At 42.6% G+C, this 22,856-nt stretch overlaps 1 protein-coding gene across 1 annotated transcript in view; it reads left to right on the top strand.

Annotated features, from left to right (window-relative positions):
• The first annotated feature begins 6 nt into the window (after window positions 1-6).
• Window positions 7-22,856, top strand: part of DZIP1 (DAZ interacting zinc finger protein 1) — a 49,583-nt gene continuing 26,733 nt past the window's right edge. The window contains exons 1-6 of the mRNA XM_077753861.1: window positions 7-380; window positions 7,482-7,566; window positions 10,269-10,393; window positions 13,358-13,519; window positions 17,971-18,108; window positions 20,995-21,057. Coding sequence (XP_077609987.1) covers window positions 63-380; window positions 7,482-7,566; window positions 10,269-10,393; window positions 13,358-13,519; window positions 17,971-18,108; window positions 20,995-21,057 — 891 coding nt within the window. The 5' untranslated portion in view covers window positions 7-62. The remainder of the gene's footprint in view (window positions 381-7,481; window positions 7,567-10,268; window positions 10,394-13,357; window positions 13,520-17,970; window positions 18,109-20,994; window positions 21,058-22,856) is intronic.

The following is a 22,856-nucleotide window of genomic DNA, read 5'->3' as shown; positions in this document are numbered from 1 at the left end:
GCGCCATCGACGTGGACAAGGTGGCGGGGGCGGTGGACGTGCTCACGCTGCAGGAGAACATCATGAACATCACCTTCTGCAAGCTGGAGGACGAGAAGTGCCCGCACTGCCAGTCGGGGGTGGACCCGGTGCTGCTGAAGCTCATCCGCCTGGCGCAGCTCACCATCGAGTACCTGCTGCACTCGCAGGACTTCCTCACCTCGCAGCTGCGCCTCCTGGAGGAGCGGCTGCGCCTCAGCCTGGCCGACGGCGAGCAGGGCAAGAAGCTTCTCGCCAAGCAGGCCGGCGAGATCAAGCTGCTCAAGGAAGAGTGTAAACGCAGGAAAAAGATGATCTCGACCCAGCAGCTGATGATGGAGGCCAAAGCCAGCTATTACCAGGTGGGACGCTGCGTTGTGGTTCCAGCTCATAATCCAGTACAATCGTCGATCATTGCATTTTTTTTTTCTTTGTAAGGTTTTTACTGCAAATCAGAAGAAACAGCATAGTTAAGCAAAAGAGTAATTTTAACCAACAGCTGACATGCTTCGTTACCTTCTGTAGACAACCATAGGATTAATAATTAAACAAGCAATGTTGTCTGCGGTGCTTTACTGAAGTCATCTTTATAAACCATGGCTATTTAAGAGACTGTGTCCTCCTTCTAATCGATGTAATGAAAAATAAACCAGGGACGAATTGCTGTTGACGAGTGCCCCCCATATGATCTGGAATGATTAAATTTGTGGGGTTTTTATTTCAAGATATTTTCAAACTTGCTGAAAAGTTGTAAGAATAGTGCAAAGAACTTCATATACCCCTCACCCAGATTCTCCAGTTATTAACATGTGCCACATTTGCTTTATTTTCTCATTCTCTATATACATATTATTATTTTTGAACTCTTGGCCAATGAGTTCCAGACTCCTGAATAGTTCAATATGCACATCTCCTCACAACAAGAACACTGACTAATGTAACGATATCAGTGATATAGAACAACAGGATTTGTTAATTGAACAGGTAGTGTTTTAAATATATTTTATTGGGGCACCTGGGTACATCAGTTGGCTAAGCATCTGACTCTCGATTTTGGCTCAGTCGTGAGATCTGGCCCCGAGGCCTGCTCTGTGCGAGCATAGAGCCTGCTTAGGATTCTCTCTCCTTCTCTCTCTCTGTCTCTACCCCAATGGCACGTGTGCTCTCTCTCTTTTTCAAAATAAATGAACATTTTAAAAATAAAGTAAAATATATTTTATTAATGTAACAATAGTATTTTAAAAATTAAAACCTCTTGCTCTTCTGTATTTAATCTTTAATTGTTATGGGTTAGATATTGAGCTAAGATAAATATTGTAATTTTTGAGTGTAGCAGAAATCAATTGTCCATATTTTTTTATTGATTAGGTGGAGGAAATGCAAAGGGTATCAACAAGTTATCCAAGTAAGGAACAGGCTGACAAGACTCGTTTCATACCCTTACTTTGTAGTCCACTTTGGCTAAATATGAATTAAAAGGCCGCAGTGAATGGGTGCCTGGCTGGTTCAGTTGGTAGAGCGTGTGACTCTTGATCTTAGGGTTGTGAGTTTAAGCCCCATGGTAGGAGTAGAGTTTACTGGAAAAAAAAAGTCCTCAGTGGACTTAGGTACCAGTGGCATGAGTAAATGCAGAGAACTGGGTGTAGGCACAGATTATGATGTGGTTTTTAGTGCTTAACACTGACCCAACAGGAGCCTTGAGAGAAGGGTACTTAAGATAGGTGAATGATTGGCACAGAATACTGTTAGAAAGGTCTAGTGTTTAGCCTTTGGCACACAACCCCGAGATATAGTCCTCAAATGACACCTGATGTTGCTAATTGCCTATTTGTTTCTTAAATGCCATGTAGAAAGTACATATTTATAAATACTGTTGATATGGTCTATCAATATATCTGTTACACAGTGAGTAGAATAGGTTCTATCTAAACATTAGAAATAGCTTTGGTAGTAATCAGTGACATGTTAAAAGCTATCACATACGAAAATTTTTTGTTTATGAACATTTTTTCATTCTAGTTACTATAGAAAGAGCTGTTAGTAAAGATTTTCAAGTGTGAATGATATACATGAATAAAGGTAAGGGCTCCGTTTTGTTAAATGAGTGATACCTGCCAAGTCGGCCACTCAGCAGAGTCCCTGAATGACAGCGTCTGGTGTATGGCGTGCCCTGAGGTGACCATGAAGAGGTAGGATTGCCCAGACCACTTATTCCTACTTAGTGCGGTATAGATACACTCTGCTCTCTTAGGTGCCTTTCCGTTGTCTCTTGATGGACTCTGAGCAGTTTGAGCCCTTTAGGATGACAGTTCCAGGGTTAGACTGCCTGGGTGTATATCCTAACCCTTCCACCATGCAAGTCTGTTAACATCTAGACCTCAGTTTCCTCATCTGGAAAATGAAAACAATAGTAGTAGGTATCTTTTAGGGCTGTTCTGACGATTCCATGAGCTAATGCACGTGCAGCATAAGGAAGTCTCAGCAAACGGCATCTGACATGTGCATGTTGATTTCCACACTGGCTTCTTAGTAGTGAGCTGTGACTCCCCAGGATCTCTGCAAGACCTCACACCTTTCCTAGGAGATGAAGAGCGGTGGTACAGGAAGAAGGCCAGGGGTCGCAGTGACAATCCCATAAGAAGTGGTGATTCAGGGAGGGGAAGTCAAGTCTTCTGCTAAGAATAATGACACATAAGCCAGCTGGGGTTCCGAGATGTTACAATTATTTTAACTCCAGGTTTGGACGTTTGGGGATATTTGACCTGTGATAAAATTTATAGGAAGACAATTGATGTTGCTTAAATAGCTATTTGATTTTAGTCTGCAGTCATGAATTTGTGTTTAAATAGAGACCTCCAACATCTGGGGAAGTCTCATGGCCATGTGTAAAGGTCAGTGTGTGCCAATGATGTGTCTGTCAAATTATTTTCTTAAATAGAAGCTTAAAAAATGCCAGTGTATCATAAGAGGACTTAGACTCCTTCTAGGAAGAACTTTCATTTTCAAGCTGGAGACTCTGATTCCTGTCCATGCTTTAGCACTACAGGCAGATTTTGGAATCTGTGTCAGTGATTTTCTGACCCTGCTTGCAGTTTTTCAGTGTCTTGGAGTTGGAGATGAGGGTTGGGATAGGAAGAGCATGCATCTTTTTCTGGGTTGGTTAAGCGTCTGACTTCAGCTCAGGTCATGCTCACGGTTTGTGAGTTTGAGCTCTGCATTGGGCCCTTTGCTATCAGCACAGAGCCCACTTCAGATCCTCTGTTTCCCTCTCTCTCTGCCACTCTCCTTGCTCTCTCTCTCAAAAATAAATGAACATTAGAACAAAAAAAAAAAAAAGAAAAGAAAAAGCATGCACGCATTTTGCAGTTAGAGAGACATAGGTTAAACTATGCATCTGATAACACTATGACCCCATTTGTTCCCCGCATCCTTAACCAACCTCTGGCAACCACTGATCTTTTTACTGTCTCTGTAATTTTGCCTTTTCCAGAATGTTATGTAGTTGGAATCACTCAGGATATAGCCTTTTCAGATTGGTTTCTTTTACTTAATAATATGCACTTAATGTCCTTCCGTGTCTTATCTATCTGGTTACCTACTGAAGAACATCTTGGTTGCTTCCAAGCTTTGGCAATTATGAATAAAGCTGCCATAAACAGATACGTGCGCAGGTTTCTGTATGGACATAGGTTTTCAGCTCCTTTGGGTAAATGCCAAGGAGTGCAATTGCTCAATCATATGGAAAGAGTACATATAGTTTGGTAAGAAACCACCAAAGTGGCTGCATCATTTTGGATTCCCACCAGTGATGGATGAGAGTTCTGTTGTTCCACATCTTTCCTTGCATTTGGTGATGTCCGTGCTCTGGATTTTGGCCATTCTAATGGGTGTAGGGTGGTAGCTCATTGTCTAAATTTGCATTTCCCTAATGACACATTATGTGGAACATGCTTAATTGCCATCTGTGTATCTTCTTTGGTCAGGTGTCTATTCCAGTCTTTCTCCTATTTTGTAGTTTTTTGTTTTCTTTTTGTTGAGTTTAAGAGTTCTTTGTATATTTTGCGTTAACAGTCCTTTATCAGTTGTGTGTGTTTTGCAAATGTTTTCTCCCAATCTGTGGCATGTCTTCTCATTTTCTTCACATTGTCCTTTGCAGAGCAGAAGTTTTGAATTTTAATGAAGTCTTGTTTATCAGTTATTTCTTTTTTAAAAATGTATTTCTTTATTTTGAGAGACAGAGAGAGAGAACATGCACATGAGGGAGGGGCAGGGAGAAAGGGAGAGAGAGAGAATCCCAAGCAGGCTCCACACTGTGACATTGTGGAGCCCCACTCAGGGCTTGAACTCATGAACCATGGAATCATGATCTAAGCCAAGATGAAGCAAGATGAAGCCAAGATAAGCAACTTGGTTGCTTAACCAGCTGAGCCACCCAGGTGCCCTCAATTATTTCTTTCATGGATTGTGTCTTTGGTGTTGAATCTAAAATGGAGTCATCGAGATCTTCTATGTTTTCTTCTATGTTATTTTTTAGGAGTTTTATCGTTTTGCATTTTACATTTGGATTGGTAATCCCTTTTGAGTTAGGTTTTGTGAAGGATATGAAGTCTGTGTCAACATTCATTTTTTTGCGGATGTCCAGTTGTTCCGGGACCATTGTTGAAGAAACTGTCTTTGTTCCATTGTATTGCTTTTGCTCCTTTGTCAAAGATGAGGTGGTGGTCTTTATATAGGTTTATTTCTGGGCACTCTCTTCTGCTCCACTGACCTGTTTGTCTGTTCCTTGGACAATACCATACTGTCTTGATTACTGTAGCTTTATATAGGAAAGCCATAAAGTTGAGCAGCATCAGTCCTCCAACTTCGTCTTTCTCCTTCAATACCTTGTTGGCTATTTTGGGACCTTTGCTTCTTCATACAAACTTTAGAATCAGTTTGTTGTTATCCACAAAATACCTTGCTGGGATTTTTATTGGGATTGCATTGAATCTGCAGATCAACATAGGGAAAATTGACATCTTGACAATATTGAGTCTTCTTATCCATTAACACGGATATTCATTTATTCTTTGATTTGCTCTTCAGAACTTTGTAGTTTCCCTCATATAGATCTCGTACATGTTTTATTTTATTTGTTTTGAGAGAGAGTAGATACGCACGTGAAAACATGAGCAGGGCAGGGACAGAGAGAGAGGGAGAGAGAGAATCTTAAGCAGGCTCCATCCCCAGCACAGAGCCTGACTCTGGGCTTGATCTCACAACCATGAGATCATGACCTGAGACAAACTCAAGAGCTGGACCCTTAACCTGCTGAGCCAACCAGGTGCCACTAGATTTCATACCTATTTTGTTGAATTCATACATAAGTTCCTTTTTCAGGTGCTGATGTAAAGGGTGGTATATTACTGGAATATAGGAAAGCAGTTGACGTTAGTATATTAACCTTATATCCCACAACTTTGCTATACCTGGTTGTTAGTTACAGAGTTATTGTGGGGTTTTTTGTTTGTTTTGTTTTGTTTGTTTGTCAATTCTTTGGGATTTTCTATACAGACTTTAATGTCATCTACAAACAAAGAAAATTCTGTATCTTCCCTCCTAATCTGTATATATATCATTTCCTTTTCCTTGCCTTATTGCATTAGCAAGGACTTCCAGTACGATGTTGAAAGGCAGTGGTGAAAAGGGACATCCTTGCTTTGTACCTGATCTTAGTGGGGAAGCTTTGAGTTTGTCCACCATTAAGTATGATATTAGCTGCAGGTCTTTACCAAGTTGGGAAAGTTCCCCTCTCCCTGGAGTTTTTAACTCTTAGACTCTTCCACTCTGAGCCTCCAGCAATTTGTCATAGTTTAGGTTTTCTGACCCCTTCTTACCCTGAGTTCATGGCTTTTCTATATGATTCAAATAGTTAAAATATCTATTTTTCATTTTTATAAATTAAAAGTCACACTTTCCAGATGGCCTCATCCTTTCCTTTCTCCAGTGCTGTGCCTGGCCCCGGAGCCCACAATGGCATCTGAGTCCAGTGGGCAGCCTGTGACGTACTAAACCCAGGCAGTCACCAACAGCAGAGAAGGCCAGAAAGATACTTTAAAGATTCCCTGAAATGCAGTGCCAAAAAACATGCCATAATGCTGGTCTTCTGGGATAGAGACCTGAGCTTCTGATGCAGTAACAGTGATTTGGAGTAAGGCGATACTGTACATGAATAGAAGAATATGCTAGTAGCACAATGGAGCTGCAGCTGCAAAATCCAAACTAGAAAAGTCTGTAGGACACGTGTTTGGTTTCTTCAGCAATCCTAACTAATGAAATGAACTAATGAATACTAACAAACGAAATATATAATATCCAGGTTTTAATTCAGGGTAATCCAGGAACGAAATTATGATGAAACAAGTTGAATTTTTGCTTAAAATTTGAATCCTTGTTAAAGTGGAAAGTAGAAATATTTGTGGAATTTTTTTTTTTTTCAGTAAAATTCATTTTAGGAGGCCAGGTATTTCTGAGCATGTGTTCCGTCATTTATTAATGCTGGGCTCTGCGGATAATGCTATGAATAAGACAGACAAGAGCTCACGCTGTCAGGAATGTGACATTCTAGAACCAAGAAGGACTGAAAAGATGACAATAAAGAAGTGAAGCGGCTAAACATGGAAATAGGAACTGATGAGTGGGGCCATGATGAAAGGAAGACAGTGTGGTCACACGGTGACTGGCAGGAGGGCCGTCCGCCAAGGTCTCGTTGAGAACGTCCCCCATGTGGAAGACGCTCCAGGAATGACTCCTGAATGTTAGGAAGAAGCCATGGGAGGAAGGTCTGGGGAAGGTTCAGGCACGAGCTAATGCAGAGGCTGAATTTGGCCTGCTCGAGGGACAGAAGGAAGACTGGCATGGCTGGAGTGTCTCGAACAAGTTGGTGACAGGCTGGGACCCATCTGTGTAATGGGAGCAGCATCCAGCGTCCCTGCAGGCGCCCAGATGAGCTGCCCTGGCCGTCAGGAGAAAGCTGTCCCCACCTTGTGCTCAGTTTGGGGAGAACACTCTGGTTTTCAGTTGTCTCTTTAGTCCTGCTTTTATATCCCTTGCCAGGATGCTATCTTTTGGGGGAACGTTCCCAAGAGGTGGTGCTTTAGGCACCCCAATTTTATTTTTTTTTAAATTTTTTAAAAATTTTATTTATTTCTAGGAGAAGGAGAAAGAGAGAGTGACAGCGTGAGCAGGGGAGGGTCAGAGAGAGAGGGAGACACAGAATCTGAAATAGGCTCCAGGCTCTGAGCTGGAGGTCAGCACAGAGCCCGTCGCGGGGCTCGAACCCACGAACCGCGAGATCATAGCCTAAGCGAAAGTCGGACGCTTAACCGACTAAGCCACCCAGGCGCCCCACCCCAATTTTAATTGAAACTAGGTGGGAGGGCACTTGTTACAGACACTCAGATTTGTTGCTGTCTCCTTTTCAGTGCCATTTTTGTGATAAAGCCTTTATGAACCAAGCCTTTCTACAAAGTCACATTCAGCGCCGCCACCCTGAAGATTCTCACCTTGGTAAGTCACGAGCTCAACCTCACAGAGCTGTTTTCCTTTAGTACCTTTTTCTCTTTTTTTCAGCAAGACATGGTCCAGTGCATCTCTCAGTCCTTCTAAAAGTATCATAGTCTTTGTTCATTCATGAAATATGGAGCCCCTACTATGTGCCATGCACAGCACCAGGCCTGGGGCTATGGGCACAAGCGAAACAGACCAAGTCCTGCCCTCTGGAGTCTTACATTCTGTTAGGAAAGGCAGAGGAGACACACTTAAATAAATGAGTGCTTCCTTTCGAACGGTGGCAAATGCAACAAATAAAATAAAACGAGAATGGGGTGGAGGTAGTCAGCAAAGTCTTCACGGAGGAGGCCCTATTTGATGAGAGACTGGATTGATGAGGAGGCCCAGGCTTGAGAAAAGCTGGGGAATGAGTATCCCAGATACAGGGACCTCTGAGTGTCGGAGATGTGAGGGGCAGGCAGCACAGCGTGTTTGAGGAACAGATAGAAGGTCAGTGGAGCGGAGCAAGCAAGGCAGTAGCGTGCAGGGGCATTGGCGGCAGGGGGGTGGGGGGCAGGTCATGTGGGGCATCGAAGGCCCCGGCCAGGAATGTGGGTAGTGGCTGGTGGAAAGCATAGGGGCCGTGGTGGAAACAGGTGGGGGAGTGAGGAGGTTGCCAGGGTAATGCAGGTGAGTGACGTGGCAAACGGACCAGGACGGTACCAGGGAAGACCAGAGCAGTGAAGCTGGAGAGGACGTGTTCTGCACAGAGCCCACAGAGGTGTGACCCGGCGTGAGAACAAGAGAGTAAAGAAAGACAGTCCTGGACTTTGTCTTATACATTTGGGTGAGTGGCGGTGATGTCTACTGAGGTGAGGACCTCGGGGCGGCACGTGGGTTGAGGAAGGAAGGAGAATCAGTGTGTGTGTTGGTCAGGGTAAACCTGAGGCACACGTACAGATGCCATGCAGGTGGAGATGCAGAGGGTCTGGAGGTCAAGGTAGAGGCCTGAGCTGGAGATACAAATCCAGGAGTCGTTAGCAGAGCTGGGCTGGATGGCTCACCTACAGAGAGGAGAGGAGATGGCTAGAGGCCAGGCTTAAGCCTCTCCCAACATTAGGAGCTCAGGAGGAACAGCCGAGGGGGTGAGAAATAGTTATGGAGGCAGAAGGGAGACCTGGGGAGTGGGTTGTCATGGAAACCCAGGGAAACAAGTGTTTTGGGGAAGGAGGCAGTGATCAGTTACCCTGAGGCATAGGGTAAGTTGAGGACTAAGAATTGATTATTGCTGTCATGATGGCTGTTGCTGACCTTGACATAGCAGCTTTAGTAGATTGGTGGTAACAAAAGCCCAAGGGGAGTGAGCTGAGCTGAGAGTCAGGTGAGCCAGTGGTCATGTTGTAGACATTCACTTCAGTAAAGTTTGCTGGGAAAGACAGAAGAAATATGAGGCATTGTCTGGAGGGAAATGTGGAACCAAGGGAAAATTTGTGTTTCATTTGATGTGGGGGATATGAAGATGTGTTTGGGTGCTGATATGAATTAACCATGTATAGAGGGGGAAAATAAAGAAACGAGAGGGCAGGAGTTTAGTGGCTTATCAACCAGATTTCCTGTTATTTAAATATTCTTAAAAGTAAAAAGTGCCAGGTCTATTTCTTCTTGAGCAGATCAAAGCATTCTTCAGATTGCCTACAGAACAGTACCCCTCAGAAACTCTCATTATGATCTTAAATGTTTTCAGTATCTAGATGCATGTACTCTTAGCTTCTTACTAAGTACTTGCTCTCCCCTCCCTTTTTGGCCAGTCTGTTTCCATTCCTGCCTATTTCAGAAAAACAGATTGATTTAGGAAAATAGCTAAGCTTTGTATAAAAAATATGAATGGCATAAAATTCCCCTTGTAAGTAATGGACTGCTGATACAACTTAGCAACATAGTGGAGATATTGGGAAAGTTAAATATTTTAATTAATCTACCATTCTTCCGTGTGAAACTGACCTTCTTTCTCTTCTGTTTCAGTATCTTATTCTATCTCATACTCGTTTCAGAGAGTATTTCAGACTCTGAAATGAGTATTATTTCTTCAGGTCATCTTTGAGATTCTGACTTTCCACTTTGGCTTTCATACCTTGCATGTCTACACTCACAGACACATGTACATCCATTCAGTCATGTGCACATCTTCATGTAAGTACATGTACATAAGTATCTTTCCTTCACTTGTTGCTTCCTTTTACAACCTTCTGGTACCTCTTTTTGGCCCTGTGGACAGATTATGGCCCCAGTTTGCAGCTTGAATGCCAGCCTTGGATTGTCTGAGCACTGAAGGGGTTCTCAGGAGAGTGTGGTGGGAGCCAGAAAGATAGTGACCTGCCACGGAAGCTTCCCTTCTCTCCCTGAGGCAAGCATCTCAAAGAAGAGCCCAGGATTATTCCTCATCACCATTATTATTCCCCTAATGGGCTCTTGCATTGTCTCTGGAGGGCAGTCCTACACAGTGGCCGAAATAATCTGCTAAAAGTAATTCAGCGCCCAACAAAACGACTGGCTGCAAGTAAACACTCATGAGCAAAAATGGGCTCATGTGGCATGAAAAAGTAATAATATCCCAAGTGTGAGCAGTTTCCTTTGTCTTTGTCTTATCAATAAGACCCTGTAAGTTTTCAGATAGGTTTCAGAAGAGGTGGTATTTTAATAAAATATTTCTGTTGCAACAGACTATAAGAAGAAGGCACAGACTGATAAGCTCCAGAGTGAGATTGACATGCTGAAGGAGCAGCTGCAGCTCACCAAGTCTCAGCTGGAGGCTGCACAGCACGCCCACGCCGTCAGGTTCTCTAAGGTAGGGTACCAAGTTCAGAAATGGTGGGATGGTGAAAAGGATCGGGATGAATTTCTTTTAACTTTTAGGTGGAATTCACCAGTGAAGCCTCTGGTCCTGGGCTTTTCTTTGGTTTGGTTACTGAACTGATTCAATCTCCTTATTCATTATTGGTCTGTTCAGATTTTCTGCTTTTCCATGATTCAGTCTTGGTAGGTTGCATGTTTCTGGCAATTTCTCCATTTCTTTGAGATAGTCCAATTTGTTGGCATGTAATCATATGCATAGTGGGCTATTATAATCTTATAATTCTATAGCGTCCGTTGTAATGTCTCCTCTTTTATTTATAATTTATTTGAGTCCCTTTTTTTTCTTGGTTAGTCTAGCCAAAAGTTTAATTTTGTTTACCTTTTCAAAAAATCCAACTCTTAGTTTTGTTCATCTTTTCCATTGTTTTTCTGTTCTCTATTTTATTATTTCTGCTCTAATCTTTATATTTCCTTCTTCCTGCTAACTTTGAGCTTAGTTGTTTTTTTTCTAGATCTTGAGGCATAAAGTTAGATTGTTTATTTGACATATTTCTTTTTTTTCTTAATGTAGGCATTTTTAGCTGTAAACCTTCTTCTTAGAACTGCTTTTGCTGTATCCCGTATGTTTACATTTCTGTTTATCTCAAGATATATTTTACTTTTGATTCCTTCTTTGATCCATTGGTTGTTCGAGTGTATTGTTTAATTTCCACGTATTTGTAAATTTTCCAATTTCCCTCTTAGTACTGATTTCTTTTTTTTAATGTTTATTTTGTAGAGAAAGAGAGAGAGAGAGAGCGCGCGCGCGTACGGATGGGGGAGGGGCAGAGAGAGAGCATTCGANACGTATTTGTAAATTTTCCAATTTCCCTCTTAGTACTGATTTCTTTTTTTTAATGTTTATTTTGTAGAGAAAGAGAGAGAGAGAGAGCGTGCGTACGGATGGGGGAGGGGCAGAGAGAGAGAGTTCGAAGCAGGCTCCAGCTCCGAGCTGTCAGTGCAGAGCTCGATGTGGGGTTCAAACTCAGGAAACTAAGAGATCATGACCTAAGCTGAAGTCTGTCGCTTAACCAACTGAGTCTCTCGGGCTCCTCCTCCTATTACTGATTTCGAGTTTCATACCAGTGTGGTCAGAAAAGATACTTGATATAAATTCAATCCTCCTGAATTTGTTAAAATTTGTCACCTAATATAGGGGCACCTGGGTGGCTCAGTCGGTTAAGTGTCCAACTTTGGCTCAGGTCATGATCACATGGTTAGTGGGTTCGAGCCCTGTGTCAGGCTCTGTGCTGACAGCTAGCTCAGAGGCTGGAGTCTGCTTCTGATTCTGTATCTCCTTCTCTCTCTGACCCTCCCTTGATCACACTGTCTCTCTCTCTCTCTCTCTCAGAAATAAATAAAACATTAAAAAAAATTTTTTTTTAAAGATTTGTCACCTAATATAAGATCTATCCTGGAGTATGTTCCACGTGAGCCAAGAAGATTTTATGTTCTGCTGGATACTATCTGTTGAATAGTATATGTCTGTTGGGTCCATTTGGTATGCACTGTTGTTCAAATCCTGGGTGACCTTATTGACTTTGTGTCTGGATGGTCTATCCATCATTGAGAGTCCCCTGTGATTACTCTGTTGTTGTTTATTTCTCCTTTTTGTTCTGTTAGTATATGCTTTATAAATTTGGATGCTGCAACACTGGGTTAATAAATATTTACAATTCCTATACCTTCCTGACAAATTGACCTCTTTATTATTGTTAAATAACTTTCTTTGTCTCCTGAGATTTTTCTTTTTTAATGTAGGCATTTACAGCTATAAATCTCTCTCTTAGCACTGCTTTGGTTTCTCCTTTTTTTAGGGAGGAGTATATTGTGTGTTTTAGTTTCTATTCATCGCAAAATATTTTCTGATTTCCCTAGTGAGTGTTTCTTTGTCCCATTGGTAGCTTCAGAGTACAGTGTTTCATTTTTAAGTATTTGTGAATTTTCCAGATTTTCTTCTGTTAATTGATTTCTGGCTTCATTCCAGTGTTGTTGGGAAATACACTTAGCATGCTTTGACTCTTTTAAAATGCATTGAGAGGGGAGCCTGGGTGGCTCAGTTTGTTGAGCATTCTATTCTTTATTTCAGCTCAGGTCATGATCTCATGGTTTATGAGACTGAGCCCCGCATCGGGCTCTGCCCTGATAGTGGGGACCCTACCTGCGATTCTCTCTCCCTCTCTCTCTGCCTCTCCCCATTCCCTCAAAATAAATAAGTAAATTTAAAAGTAAATAATTAAAATGTATTGAGACTCTTGTGACCTAACATATGCTGTTTCCTGGTGAATCTTCCATGTGCATTTAACAAGAATGTATGTTCCACTTCCATAGGGTGCAGTGTTCTGCATATGTCAGAGCAAGTGTGTTTAAAGTGTTGAGTCTGCAGTTAGGTTAAAAAAAACAAACCCAATATTGAAGGTCATTGAGAAATCAAAGGCTGATTGTCTAGACATTGAATTTAGCTTGTATAAATATGAATTTGTGTTTTGGGAGTGAGATGGGGCTACTTTTTCCAAATTGATACAGTACTGAGAACTGTTCTTCTGCTCAGTAGACAATTTCTTTTATGAGAACTGTTCTTCTGCTCAGTAGACAATTTATTTTAAAGTAAGTTTACGTTTTACATATTACTGCATATCTACGAATACAAGTTCACAGTTGGCAGAAGTCTTGAGATTTTGGGCCTCTGTGTTTATATTCTAAGAAGTGTAAGGACGAAAGGATGCCTTGTGCTGTTTGGGGTTTGGAAAGATCACTGTGGACATTGCCATTATATGAAGTGCTATTGCAAACCTAACTGATAACACACAATACTAGCTGAAGCTGTGTCCATTTATTTAAAGTTTTGCACATGTCATTCATTTAAAATTTTGCTTCGTATCAGAACTTTTAAAGCCGTGCATTCAAATAATTTCAGGAATATGAAATGCAGAAAACAAAAGAGGAAGAATTTCTGAAGTTATTTGATAGATGGAAAGAAGAAGAAAAGGAGAAACTCGTTGATGAAATGGAAAAAGTCAAAGAAATGTTTATGAAGGAGTTTAAAGAATTGACCTCCAAGAATTCAGCACTAGAATATGTAAGTATTAAGCCAGGAACTCCTCATAATATTGGTAGCATTGTTGCCTTGAGAGGTGGCAGTAGGATGGCATTATGACCAGTGGATCTAGAAATTACTTTATTGTGTTTTGGCCTGGACGCTCCTTCCCTTGGGAGTTCTGAGGGAACTTGAGACATACAGAAGACAGAGCAAGTCAGAAAAGTCATTTCTTTGAAAGTGGGAGCTTCGGCTCCAAACGCATGTGTAGAACATTTGGTTCATTTGAGGGGCACCTGGCTGGCTCAGTCGGTGGAACATGCGATGCTTAATCTCGAGGTAGTGAGTTCAAGCCCTATGTTGGGTGTAGAGATTACTTAAAAAACTAAAGATTAAAAAAAATCTTAAAAAAAAAAAGAACACTTGGTACATTTGGTACCCTTGGTCAGATCACAGAAAGAGGGTTTCTCTTTCTTTAGCTGGTTAGGTTTAGAGAGCCATAAACCATAAGCCTCCTCCCTGAATTTTGAAGCTTTCTAAGTTGCAAAGGAACTTTCCGGAAAGGCTGACACAGATCATCAATGTGGAAGAAGGAAGCCAACCCAGAAAGACAGTAGAATTTTTTTTTGCCAGGTCTCTTCTGGCACGTGAGGAGGACAGTGGTTCTGAGCAAGCAGAATCTAACTAAATGAGTCTCCATTCCCTATGGGAACAACCTTTTTCCACACTGCCCTGGTCACATGCATAGACAGAGACGTGCCTTGATGGGCTGGGACCTTAATCTCTGTGACAGTGGCCGCTGTCCTCCAGCTAAGAATGACCTGAGCTGGATGGGCAGCCCAGTCCTGAGTCATCCTTGGGGAAAGAAAGCAAGATCCTTGGGCTCCCTCTAGGGGCCAACAAGTTTTACAAACTAAAACGGAAGGATATTTTTGGAATACGGCTCAGGGCCTTCTCTAAAGCGCCTTAAACTCTTGCATAGAGGTTGGGAAATCACAACCTGTGAACTGAATCTGAGATACCACCCATTTTTGTATGGCCAGTGAGCCAAGAAAGGTTTTAATATTTCTAAATGGCTGAAAAAGATCATAAGAAGAATATGTCACAACACATAAAAATTACATGAAGTTCACATTTCTGTGTCCGTAAAATTTATTTGGCATAAACCACACGTGTTCCTTTATACTTTGTGGTGCTTTTGTGCTGGAGCTGTAGAGGTGAATGGTTATGACCAAGGCCTTATGTGTCTCCCAAAGCCGGAATACCACCTGGCTCTTTACAGAAAATTTGCCAGCCCTGTCTTATCTTTAGAAAGCAAATATGGCAAAATGTTCACAGTTGGTTGAAACAGGTGTTCATTATACTATTCTTTCAACTTTTCTTTTTCCTTTTTTAAAACATTTTTATTTATTCTGAGAGAGTACACAAGCACTAGCAAAGGAAGGGCAGAGAGAGAGAGGGAAAGAGAGAGAATCTCATGCAGGCTCCATGCTGCCAGCACAGAGCCCAACACGGGGCTCAATCTCATGAACTGAAATTATGACCCGAGTCGAAATCGAGAGTCGATTGCTCAATTGACTAACCCACCCAGGCGCTCCTCAACTTTTCTTTCTTTCTTTTTTTTTTTTTTGATTTTTTTTTAATGTTTATTTTTAAGAGAGAGAGACAGAGTATGAGCAGGGGAGGGGCAGAAAAAGAGGGAGACACAGAATCCGAAGCAGGCTCCAGGCTGCGAGCTGTCAGCATAGACCCTGATGCGGGGCTTGAACTCAAGAACCATGAGATCATGACCTGACTCGAAGTTGGATACTCAACCAACCGAGCCACTCAGGTGCCCCTCAACTTTTCTGTAAGTTGTAATTTGCAAATAAAGAGTTGAGGGGAAATAAATTTGGATGGTTTGCTGTGTCTTTTGTGTAGGGCTTCCTTTAAACAACTTCCTGTTGACTCCGTTATTCCATATCACCTCTCCTTGGTTGCTCTTGTTTCTAAGCATCAGAACTCGTAGGCAGTAATTCCTCTATCCATGGTTTCTTTTCTGACCCCTGCACCAGGGGCCTTTCCTGACCTTTTATCTGTGGCTCAAAGTGGGATGCCCTATTACCCATTGGTGGATTGCGATGCTAACCGGTTTAAGACTGGCTTCTCAGGTCTTCATCAAGGCCACACTCGTTTCCCCCCTTGCGATAAGCTGCCAATTAGTGTTCTTTTGCCCCAGGCTCCTTCCGGGATTCTGTCCCCTGCTTACTGCTCCCAGGATACTAGTGGATTGGAACTTGTCCCAACATAGGATTTTTTTTTTTTTTTACCACTCCTACCTTTTTTTTTTTGTGGGGTGTGTGTGTAAAAAATGGCTTTATTGAGACACATTTTGTATACTGTAAAGCTCACCCACTTAGAGTGCAAAGTTCAGTGGTTTTTAGTATGTTCACAGAGTTGTGCATCCATCCTCAGACGTTTCGGAATATGTCCTCACCCGAGAAGAAACCTGTGCTCATTGGCCACTGGTGCCCTCAGGCACTGGTAACCACAGATCTGCTTTCTGCCTCTGTGGATCTGCCGATTCAGGAGGTTATGTATGAATTGAATCATGCAATATGTGATCTTTTGTGAGCAGCTGCTCACTGTTAGTATAGTGTTTTTGAGGTTCATCCGTGTCGTAAGGATGTACATATATCACCATCTCATTCCTCTGTTGTTGCCACACGATATTCCATTCCATGAGTATCGTTATTTCATTTGTCCATTCACCAGTTGACAACATATGGGTTGTTTGTGCTTTTTTTTAAACTATAGATGGTTTCTTAAAATTATTATTTTTTAAGTTTATGTATTTATTTTGAGAGAGACAGAAACAGTGTGAGTGAGGGAGGGGCAGAGAGAGAGAGAATCCCAATCAGGCTTAGTGCTGCCAGCCCAGAGCCCAACGTGGGGCTCGAGCTCATGAGCTGAGAGCATGACTTGAGCAGAAACCAAGAGTTGGATGCGTAACCGACTGAGCCATCAGGCACCCCTAAAATTATTTATAATAGATTTCATTTTTTAGAATAGTTAGGCTTACAGAAAAGTTGAGCATACAGTACAGAAAACTTCATAGAACACCTTCCTCTCCTACCTGACACACAGTTTTCCATCTTCCTGACAAATTCGTCTGGTACATTTGTCACACTTGATGAGCCAATACTGATATATTGGTATTAATTAAACTCCATACTGTGGTCCAACTTCTTTAGCTTTTAGTTAATGTCACTTTTCTGCTCCAGGATCCTCTCCAGCATACCACGTGATATTTAGTTGTCACATCTCCTTAGGCTTGTCTGAGACAGTTTCTCTGACTTGTTTTCAGTGACGTAGACAATTTTGAAGAGTGCTTGACTCGTCAGTAGGATGCCCCTCTACTGGAATTTACCCAGTAGTCTTTTCCTGGCTAGACTGGGCTTATGGGTTTGGGGGATGAAACCCTCAGGGATAAAGTTATAGTTTTCATCGCATTATATCAAGGGTAAAACTCTCTTCATGATTTGTGGTTGTTGGTGTTGACCTTGATCTCCTGGCCCAAGTAGTGTTGGTCAGGTTTCTCCGCTGAGAAGTCAGCCTCTGCCAATTCCATATGTACTCTTTGAAAAGAAGTTGCTGTGTTCAGCCCAGATTTAAGCAGGGGAACTAGTCCTCTCACCCTTTTGTTATTTCAGTTAACATATTCCCTTCTGCGATTTTTCTGAGAGGTTTTTTTTTTTTTTCTGCCATTGCTAACTTTAGGAATAACACAATTAGGGCTGCCTGGGTGGCTTAGTCGGTTAAGCATCCGACTTTCGCTTGGGTCATGATCTCGCGGTTTGTGGGTTCGAGCCCCGCGTTGGGCTCTGTGCTGACTGCCGGCTCAGAGCCTGGAGCCTGTTTCAGTCTGTGACTCCCTCTCTCTCTGACCCTCCCCTGCTCACGCTGTCTCTCTCTCTCTCCTAGAAATAAAAAAAACATTAAAAAAAAAATTAAAAAAAAAAAAGGAATAACACAATTAGCAAAAGGTAAAATGAAAACACATTGTCCCTAATGGGTTCATGGATGCAGTTGCAGGATGCTGCTGCCTCATCACTCAATTATCACGAGAACCTAGGAGCCTGGGTGGCTCAGTCAGTCAAGCATCTGGCTGGTTTCGGCCTGGTTTCGGCTCAGGTCATGATCTCACAGTGCATGAGTTTGAACCCCGCATCCCAGGCTGCATGCTGGTGGTGCAGAGCCTGCTTGGGATTGTCTCCTTTTCTCTCTGGCCCTCTCCTGTAGCCCCCCACCCCACCCCACTGTCTCTCTCTAAATAAACAAATAATATTAAAAAAAAGAAAACTTGTATTTATATTAGGAATACAAATAAATAAATAAATAAAAATAAATAAATAATCATGAGAACCAGCTGCACTCAGTTCTTCTGTTCCTGGCGACTGTTTTAAAAGTATAAACGTCTGCACCAATGAATTTGCATTTATTTTCTTTTACAGCAATTGTCAGAAATCCAGAAGTCCAACATGCAGATCAAGTCCAATATTGGCACGTTAAAGGACGCACACGAGTTTAAAGAGGAACGTCCTCAGTATTCCCAGGATTTCCAGAATGTAATGCAACTTCTTGATAGTCAGGTATGTGCCAGCGGCCAGTAACTGCAGCTGGGGCCTGTTTTTTCTTCCCGAAGCAGTTTACAGCAAGCACTTCCTACAGAAAAAGGGTTTGTCTCTTTCCGGGACCACGAAACTAGTTCTTTTCTTCTTGTCTCCTCGTACATATATAATTAACCATAGCTCTTCAGTAGATGCTTGTTGACTAATAGATGCGGATACAGACTGGTTGGCAAAATTGTTTCAGTTTTTGCTAACATAGTCGCAACTTGAATTATGTGGGATAGTCTTAGAGTTTGTTTTTTTGTATTTCAGAGGTAGGTCCCGCTATCAGAAGGCCTGGAAAGGCATACTGAAGCACTAACTTTATTTTTAGAGCTGAAATGCAGGGCTGCTGTCTGTACTGATGGTCTTCTTCATTTATCAAGCCTAATTACAGTCACGTGGAAAGCGGGCCTCCGTAATCAGCACGGTTGTCATTCTGGCCATTTTTGCCCTCCTGGTTTAGGGGAACACTGTTTTTTTTTACCAGTAAGCAAATAGATATTAAAGTTGATGAATTTAGGATTTTATTTAAAAAACATTTGCAAATGACACATCGGGTAAGGGGATAGTATCCAAAATCTATAAAGAATTTACCAAACTCAACACCAAAAAACAAATAATGTAGTGAAGAAATGGACAGAAGACATGAATAGACATTTCTCCAAAGAGGACATCCCGATGGCTAACAGACACATGAAAAGATGCTCAACGTCACTCATTATCAGGGAGATACAAATCAAAACCACACTGAGCTACCACCTCACGCAGGTCAGAGTGGCTAAAATGAACAACTCAGGAGACACCAGATGCTGGCGAGGATGTGGAGAAACGGGAACCCTCTTGCACTGTTGGTGGGAATGCAAACTGGTGCAACCTGTCTGGAAAACAGTGTGGAGGTTCCACAAAAAATTAAAAATAGAACTCTCCTACGACTTAACAACAGCACTGCCAGGAATTTACCCAAGGGACACAGGAGTGCTGATGCATAGGGACACATGTACCCCAATGTTCATAGCAGCGCTTTCAACAATAGCCAAATCATGGAAAGAGCCTAAGTGTCCATCAGCTGATGAATGCATAAAGAAGACGTGGTATATACATACAATGAATACTTGCTTGGCAATGAGAAATAATGAAATCCTGCCGTTTGCAGGAAGGTATTATGCCGAGTGAAATAAGTCAGGCAGAGAAAGACACGTATCCTCTGTTTTCACTCATATGTAGAACTTCAGAAATGTAATGGATGACCATGGCGGGGGAGGGGAAAATAGTTACAAACAGAAGGCAAACCATAGAGACTCTTAAATACAGAGGACAAACTGAGGGTTGATGGAAGGGTGCGGGGGAGCGGGGAAAACGGGTGATGAATATTAAGGAGAGCACTTGGTGGGATGAGCCCTGGGTGTTGTGTGTAAGCGATGAACCACGGGAACCTACCCCCCAAACCAGGAGCTCACTGTGTACACTGTGTGTTAGCCAAACTGGTCAATAAATTATATTAATATGTACATATATATAATTTTTAGAAGCAAGTGTATTTTTGGACTACAGACCACTGCCACTGTTTCTTACGTCGCTGCTCACGTCTTGCCTCCCGCCCCGGCCACCTGCCTTCCACCTTGCAGCCAGGCCGTCCACATCACTGCCCTGTCCTCCCCATTCTTCACAGAGCCAAGTCTGGAACCCTTAACCAGCAGCCGGTCCCTGAGGATCTGGACCCTGTGTTACCCCGCACCGTTCTCGGCTTTACCTCGATGCTCCCGGCTGCACCAACAGCTCGTGGTGCCCAGAACGTGGCATTCTGCGGTTCTGCTTCTGCCCTTGTGGCTTTCATTGTCACACACCTGTCAGTTTGCAGGACCTGTGGCTTAATTCTTCAGCTGGGGCAGCACCTCTTCTAGAGAGTTCTTCTGGACCCCTGGGCTATTCCATTTCTGCAGTTCTCTTAAGCAGGACCCGCTCACATGCACCTTACGGGGTAACCGTCTCCTGTTAGGTCCACTTTCCTCCTGTGCAGAGCGGAGTGTGTCCCTTGGTCCTTGCCTCGTCGGCCACGACAGCCCAGTGAGGCCCCTGGCATGTGGCAGGGGACCACGAATTATGTCTTGTATTGAGCTGTTGACAGTTGATCCCTGCAAGGTGGTCTCAGGAATTGAAGGACCAGTTACGAATCCCAAGATCCCACCTAAATTTCTTCTGTTTCCTTACTGTGAACTCTTGTCAGTTCAGAACCCAAAGCCTCAGAAACCCTGATGTTTCTTGGGGCGCCTGGGTGGCTCAGTCGGTTGAGCACCTGACTTCAGCTCAGGTCATGATCTCACAGTTCGTGGGTTCGAGCCCCGCATTGGGCTTGGTGCTGATAGCACGGAACCTGCTTCGGATTCTCTGTCTCCCTCCCACCTTCTCTGCCCCTTCGCAGCTCTCTGTCTCTCTCTCTCAAAGATAAATAAATAAACATTAAAAAAAAAAGAAACCTTGGTGTTTCCTTTTAGCTCCTTTGAATACCAAACTAGGACCTATTTTTGAAAACAAAATTATATTGGAACACAGCTGTGCCCCCCATTTTTGTATTATCTATGGACGTCCTCTTACTGTTAATAGTGTAAATGAGTCCTGTGGCCCCAGAGCCTAAAATATTTACTAATAGTCCCTTAAGAGAAAATGTTTGCTGACCCTGCCTTAGAGTTTAAGATTAAAACCGAGTGCAAATGTATTTAAACATTTTTGAGTGTCTGTAGTCTAAAAAATGCTTGCGAAAATTTTACCAAGTAGATGGTTGGGTTCCAGAAGTACCCACTACAAAGGAAGCTTCCATTTCGAGTGGATTTATTGCACATAAATTATTCTTGTTTTACTGTGTCGTAGGAAAGCAAGTGGACCGCCCGAGTTCAAGCTCTTCACCAAGAACACAAGAAAGAGAAGGGTCGGGTAAGACTAAGAAGCCAGTGGTCTGCCAGTGGGTCATTTATTTTAAAGAAAACATGTTTTTTTTTCTCTACAACAAAGGTAGTGTTTGTCCACTTAGTAAATTATATGGAGAAACGTGTGACAGAAATGAAAATTACTTACAACTTCTGTACCAACGATAACCACTGCTAACTACTTTGTTATAATTTCCTTTGATCTGTTTTCTCCACAGTAAATGTAACATTTCTGTAAGTCTTGAGACCCATACATATAGTCTTACAAATTCTGAACCATCCTTTATCACCATGTATGCTTCTCATTTAATAGATCGTATTCTCCTGGCTTTTTGGGGATTTTTTTGTGTTTTTTTTTTAACATTATTGTGGCTTTTTTAAATGTTTATATATTTTTGAGAAAGACAGAGCATGAGCAGGGGAGGGGCAGAGAGAGAGAGGAAGACAGTCTGAAACAGGCTTCAGGCTCTGCACTGTCAGCACAGAGCCTGATGCAAGGCTCGAACTCATGAACCATACGATCATGACCTGAGCCGAAGTCGGACACTTAACCAACTGAGCCACCCAGGCTCCCCAACAGTCTCGTGTTTTTAAAAATATTCTTCAAAATCATGATTTTTTAATGGCTATAGAATGATCTTGTGGATGTATCATAAGTTATTATTAATCATTCCTTTATTGCTGAACACATCGTTTCGGAATTTCCCACACTGCAGGTCAGCAGTCGAAATAATCTTTAATTTTGTTAAAGATAACTTAATGAGAGCAATCCTTTCATTTTAATGAAAACAATTTGATTATAATACTGCCTTTCAGCTGAATACATCTTAAATTTAAGCATTATTGCACTGGTGCAGAAAGTCTAGAGTACTTTTATCTGAGATAGGAAACCTTCGATATATCTTTTCACTTCATATGTACTTTGTTGCTCTGTGTCCGCGGTGTATTAGCCAGTTCAGCTGCTATAACAAAATACGGTGGGCTGGGTGGCTTACAAACAACAGATATTTATTTCTCATAGTTCTGGGGCTCTAGGGATTAAACAGAGTTTGTTAAAGGAAGGCCACAGCTGTGTGTAGGTGTAAAGCCCATGTTGATTTCTCCAATCTCAGCCGCCCTCTGAGCTCCGGATGAGACAGCCAGCTCTGCACTTGAGCTCTCCTGGGGCTTCTCAGTTGCCACATGTCTCAGATGAGGTGCTTGGGTTTGTCGCCAGATGTGGTTTTCTGTTGCTCAGTGGCATCCTGGGCTGAGCGGTCAGGGGCACGCCTTGAGCCCCGTGTCTCCCTCAGCGCCCAGCTCCAGGGTATCAGCGGGGCCTGCGGCATCTCTCATATCCACGTTCTTCTATGCATTTTCATTGCTCCGACCCTCCACTGAGCTCCCGCCATTTTGAAAAGAACCCTGTACCTGACTCCCAATTCCAACCTTCCCCTTTCCCAGTTTGCTCTCCAAATAGCAGACAAGACCATCTGGTGCTGGTCGCCACCTGTCACCTCAGCCCAATCCTGTCTCTGAACCAACTCTTTCTGACTACAGCAGCCTTCTGGTAATTTGTAGAATCTGCCAGCCTTTTTCTCTTTTCACACAAGGTTTTTGCTGCTGGAATATTCTTCCATTTGCTCTTCAGGACCCCTATTTCACAGCTCACTATCTGGCTCTTGACTTCTTCAAGGCCAGCGGGAGAGAGGCTCACCTGACTAAGACCCACACAGGATAATCTCCCTTTGCGTTAACTCAGGGTCTGCAGATTAGGGACTTAAAAAAAATTTTTTTAATGTTTGTTTATTTTTGAGAGAGAGACAG

The sequence above is a fragment of the Crocuta crocuta genome, unplaced genomic scaffold, assembly GCF_008692635.1.
Source record: "Crocuta crocuta isolate KB4526 unplaced genomic scaffold, BGI_CrCroc_1.0 scaffold31, whole genome shotgun sequence".
Classification (NCBI taxonomy): Eukaryota; Metazoa; Chordata; class Mammalia; order Carnivora; family Hyaenidae; genus Crocuta; species Crocuta crocuta.
Note: the sequence above shows the minus strand (reverse complement) of the source record. Positions and strands in the feature narration are given on the sequence as shown.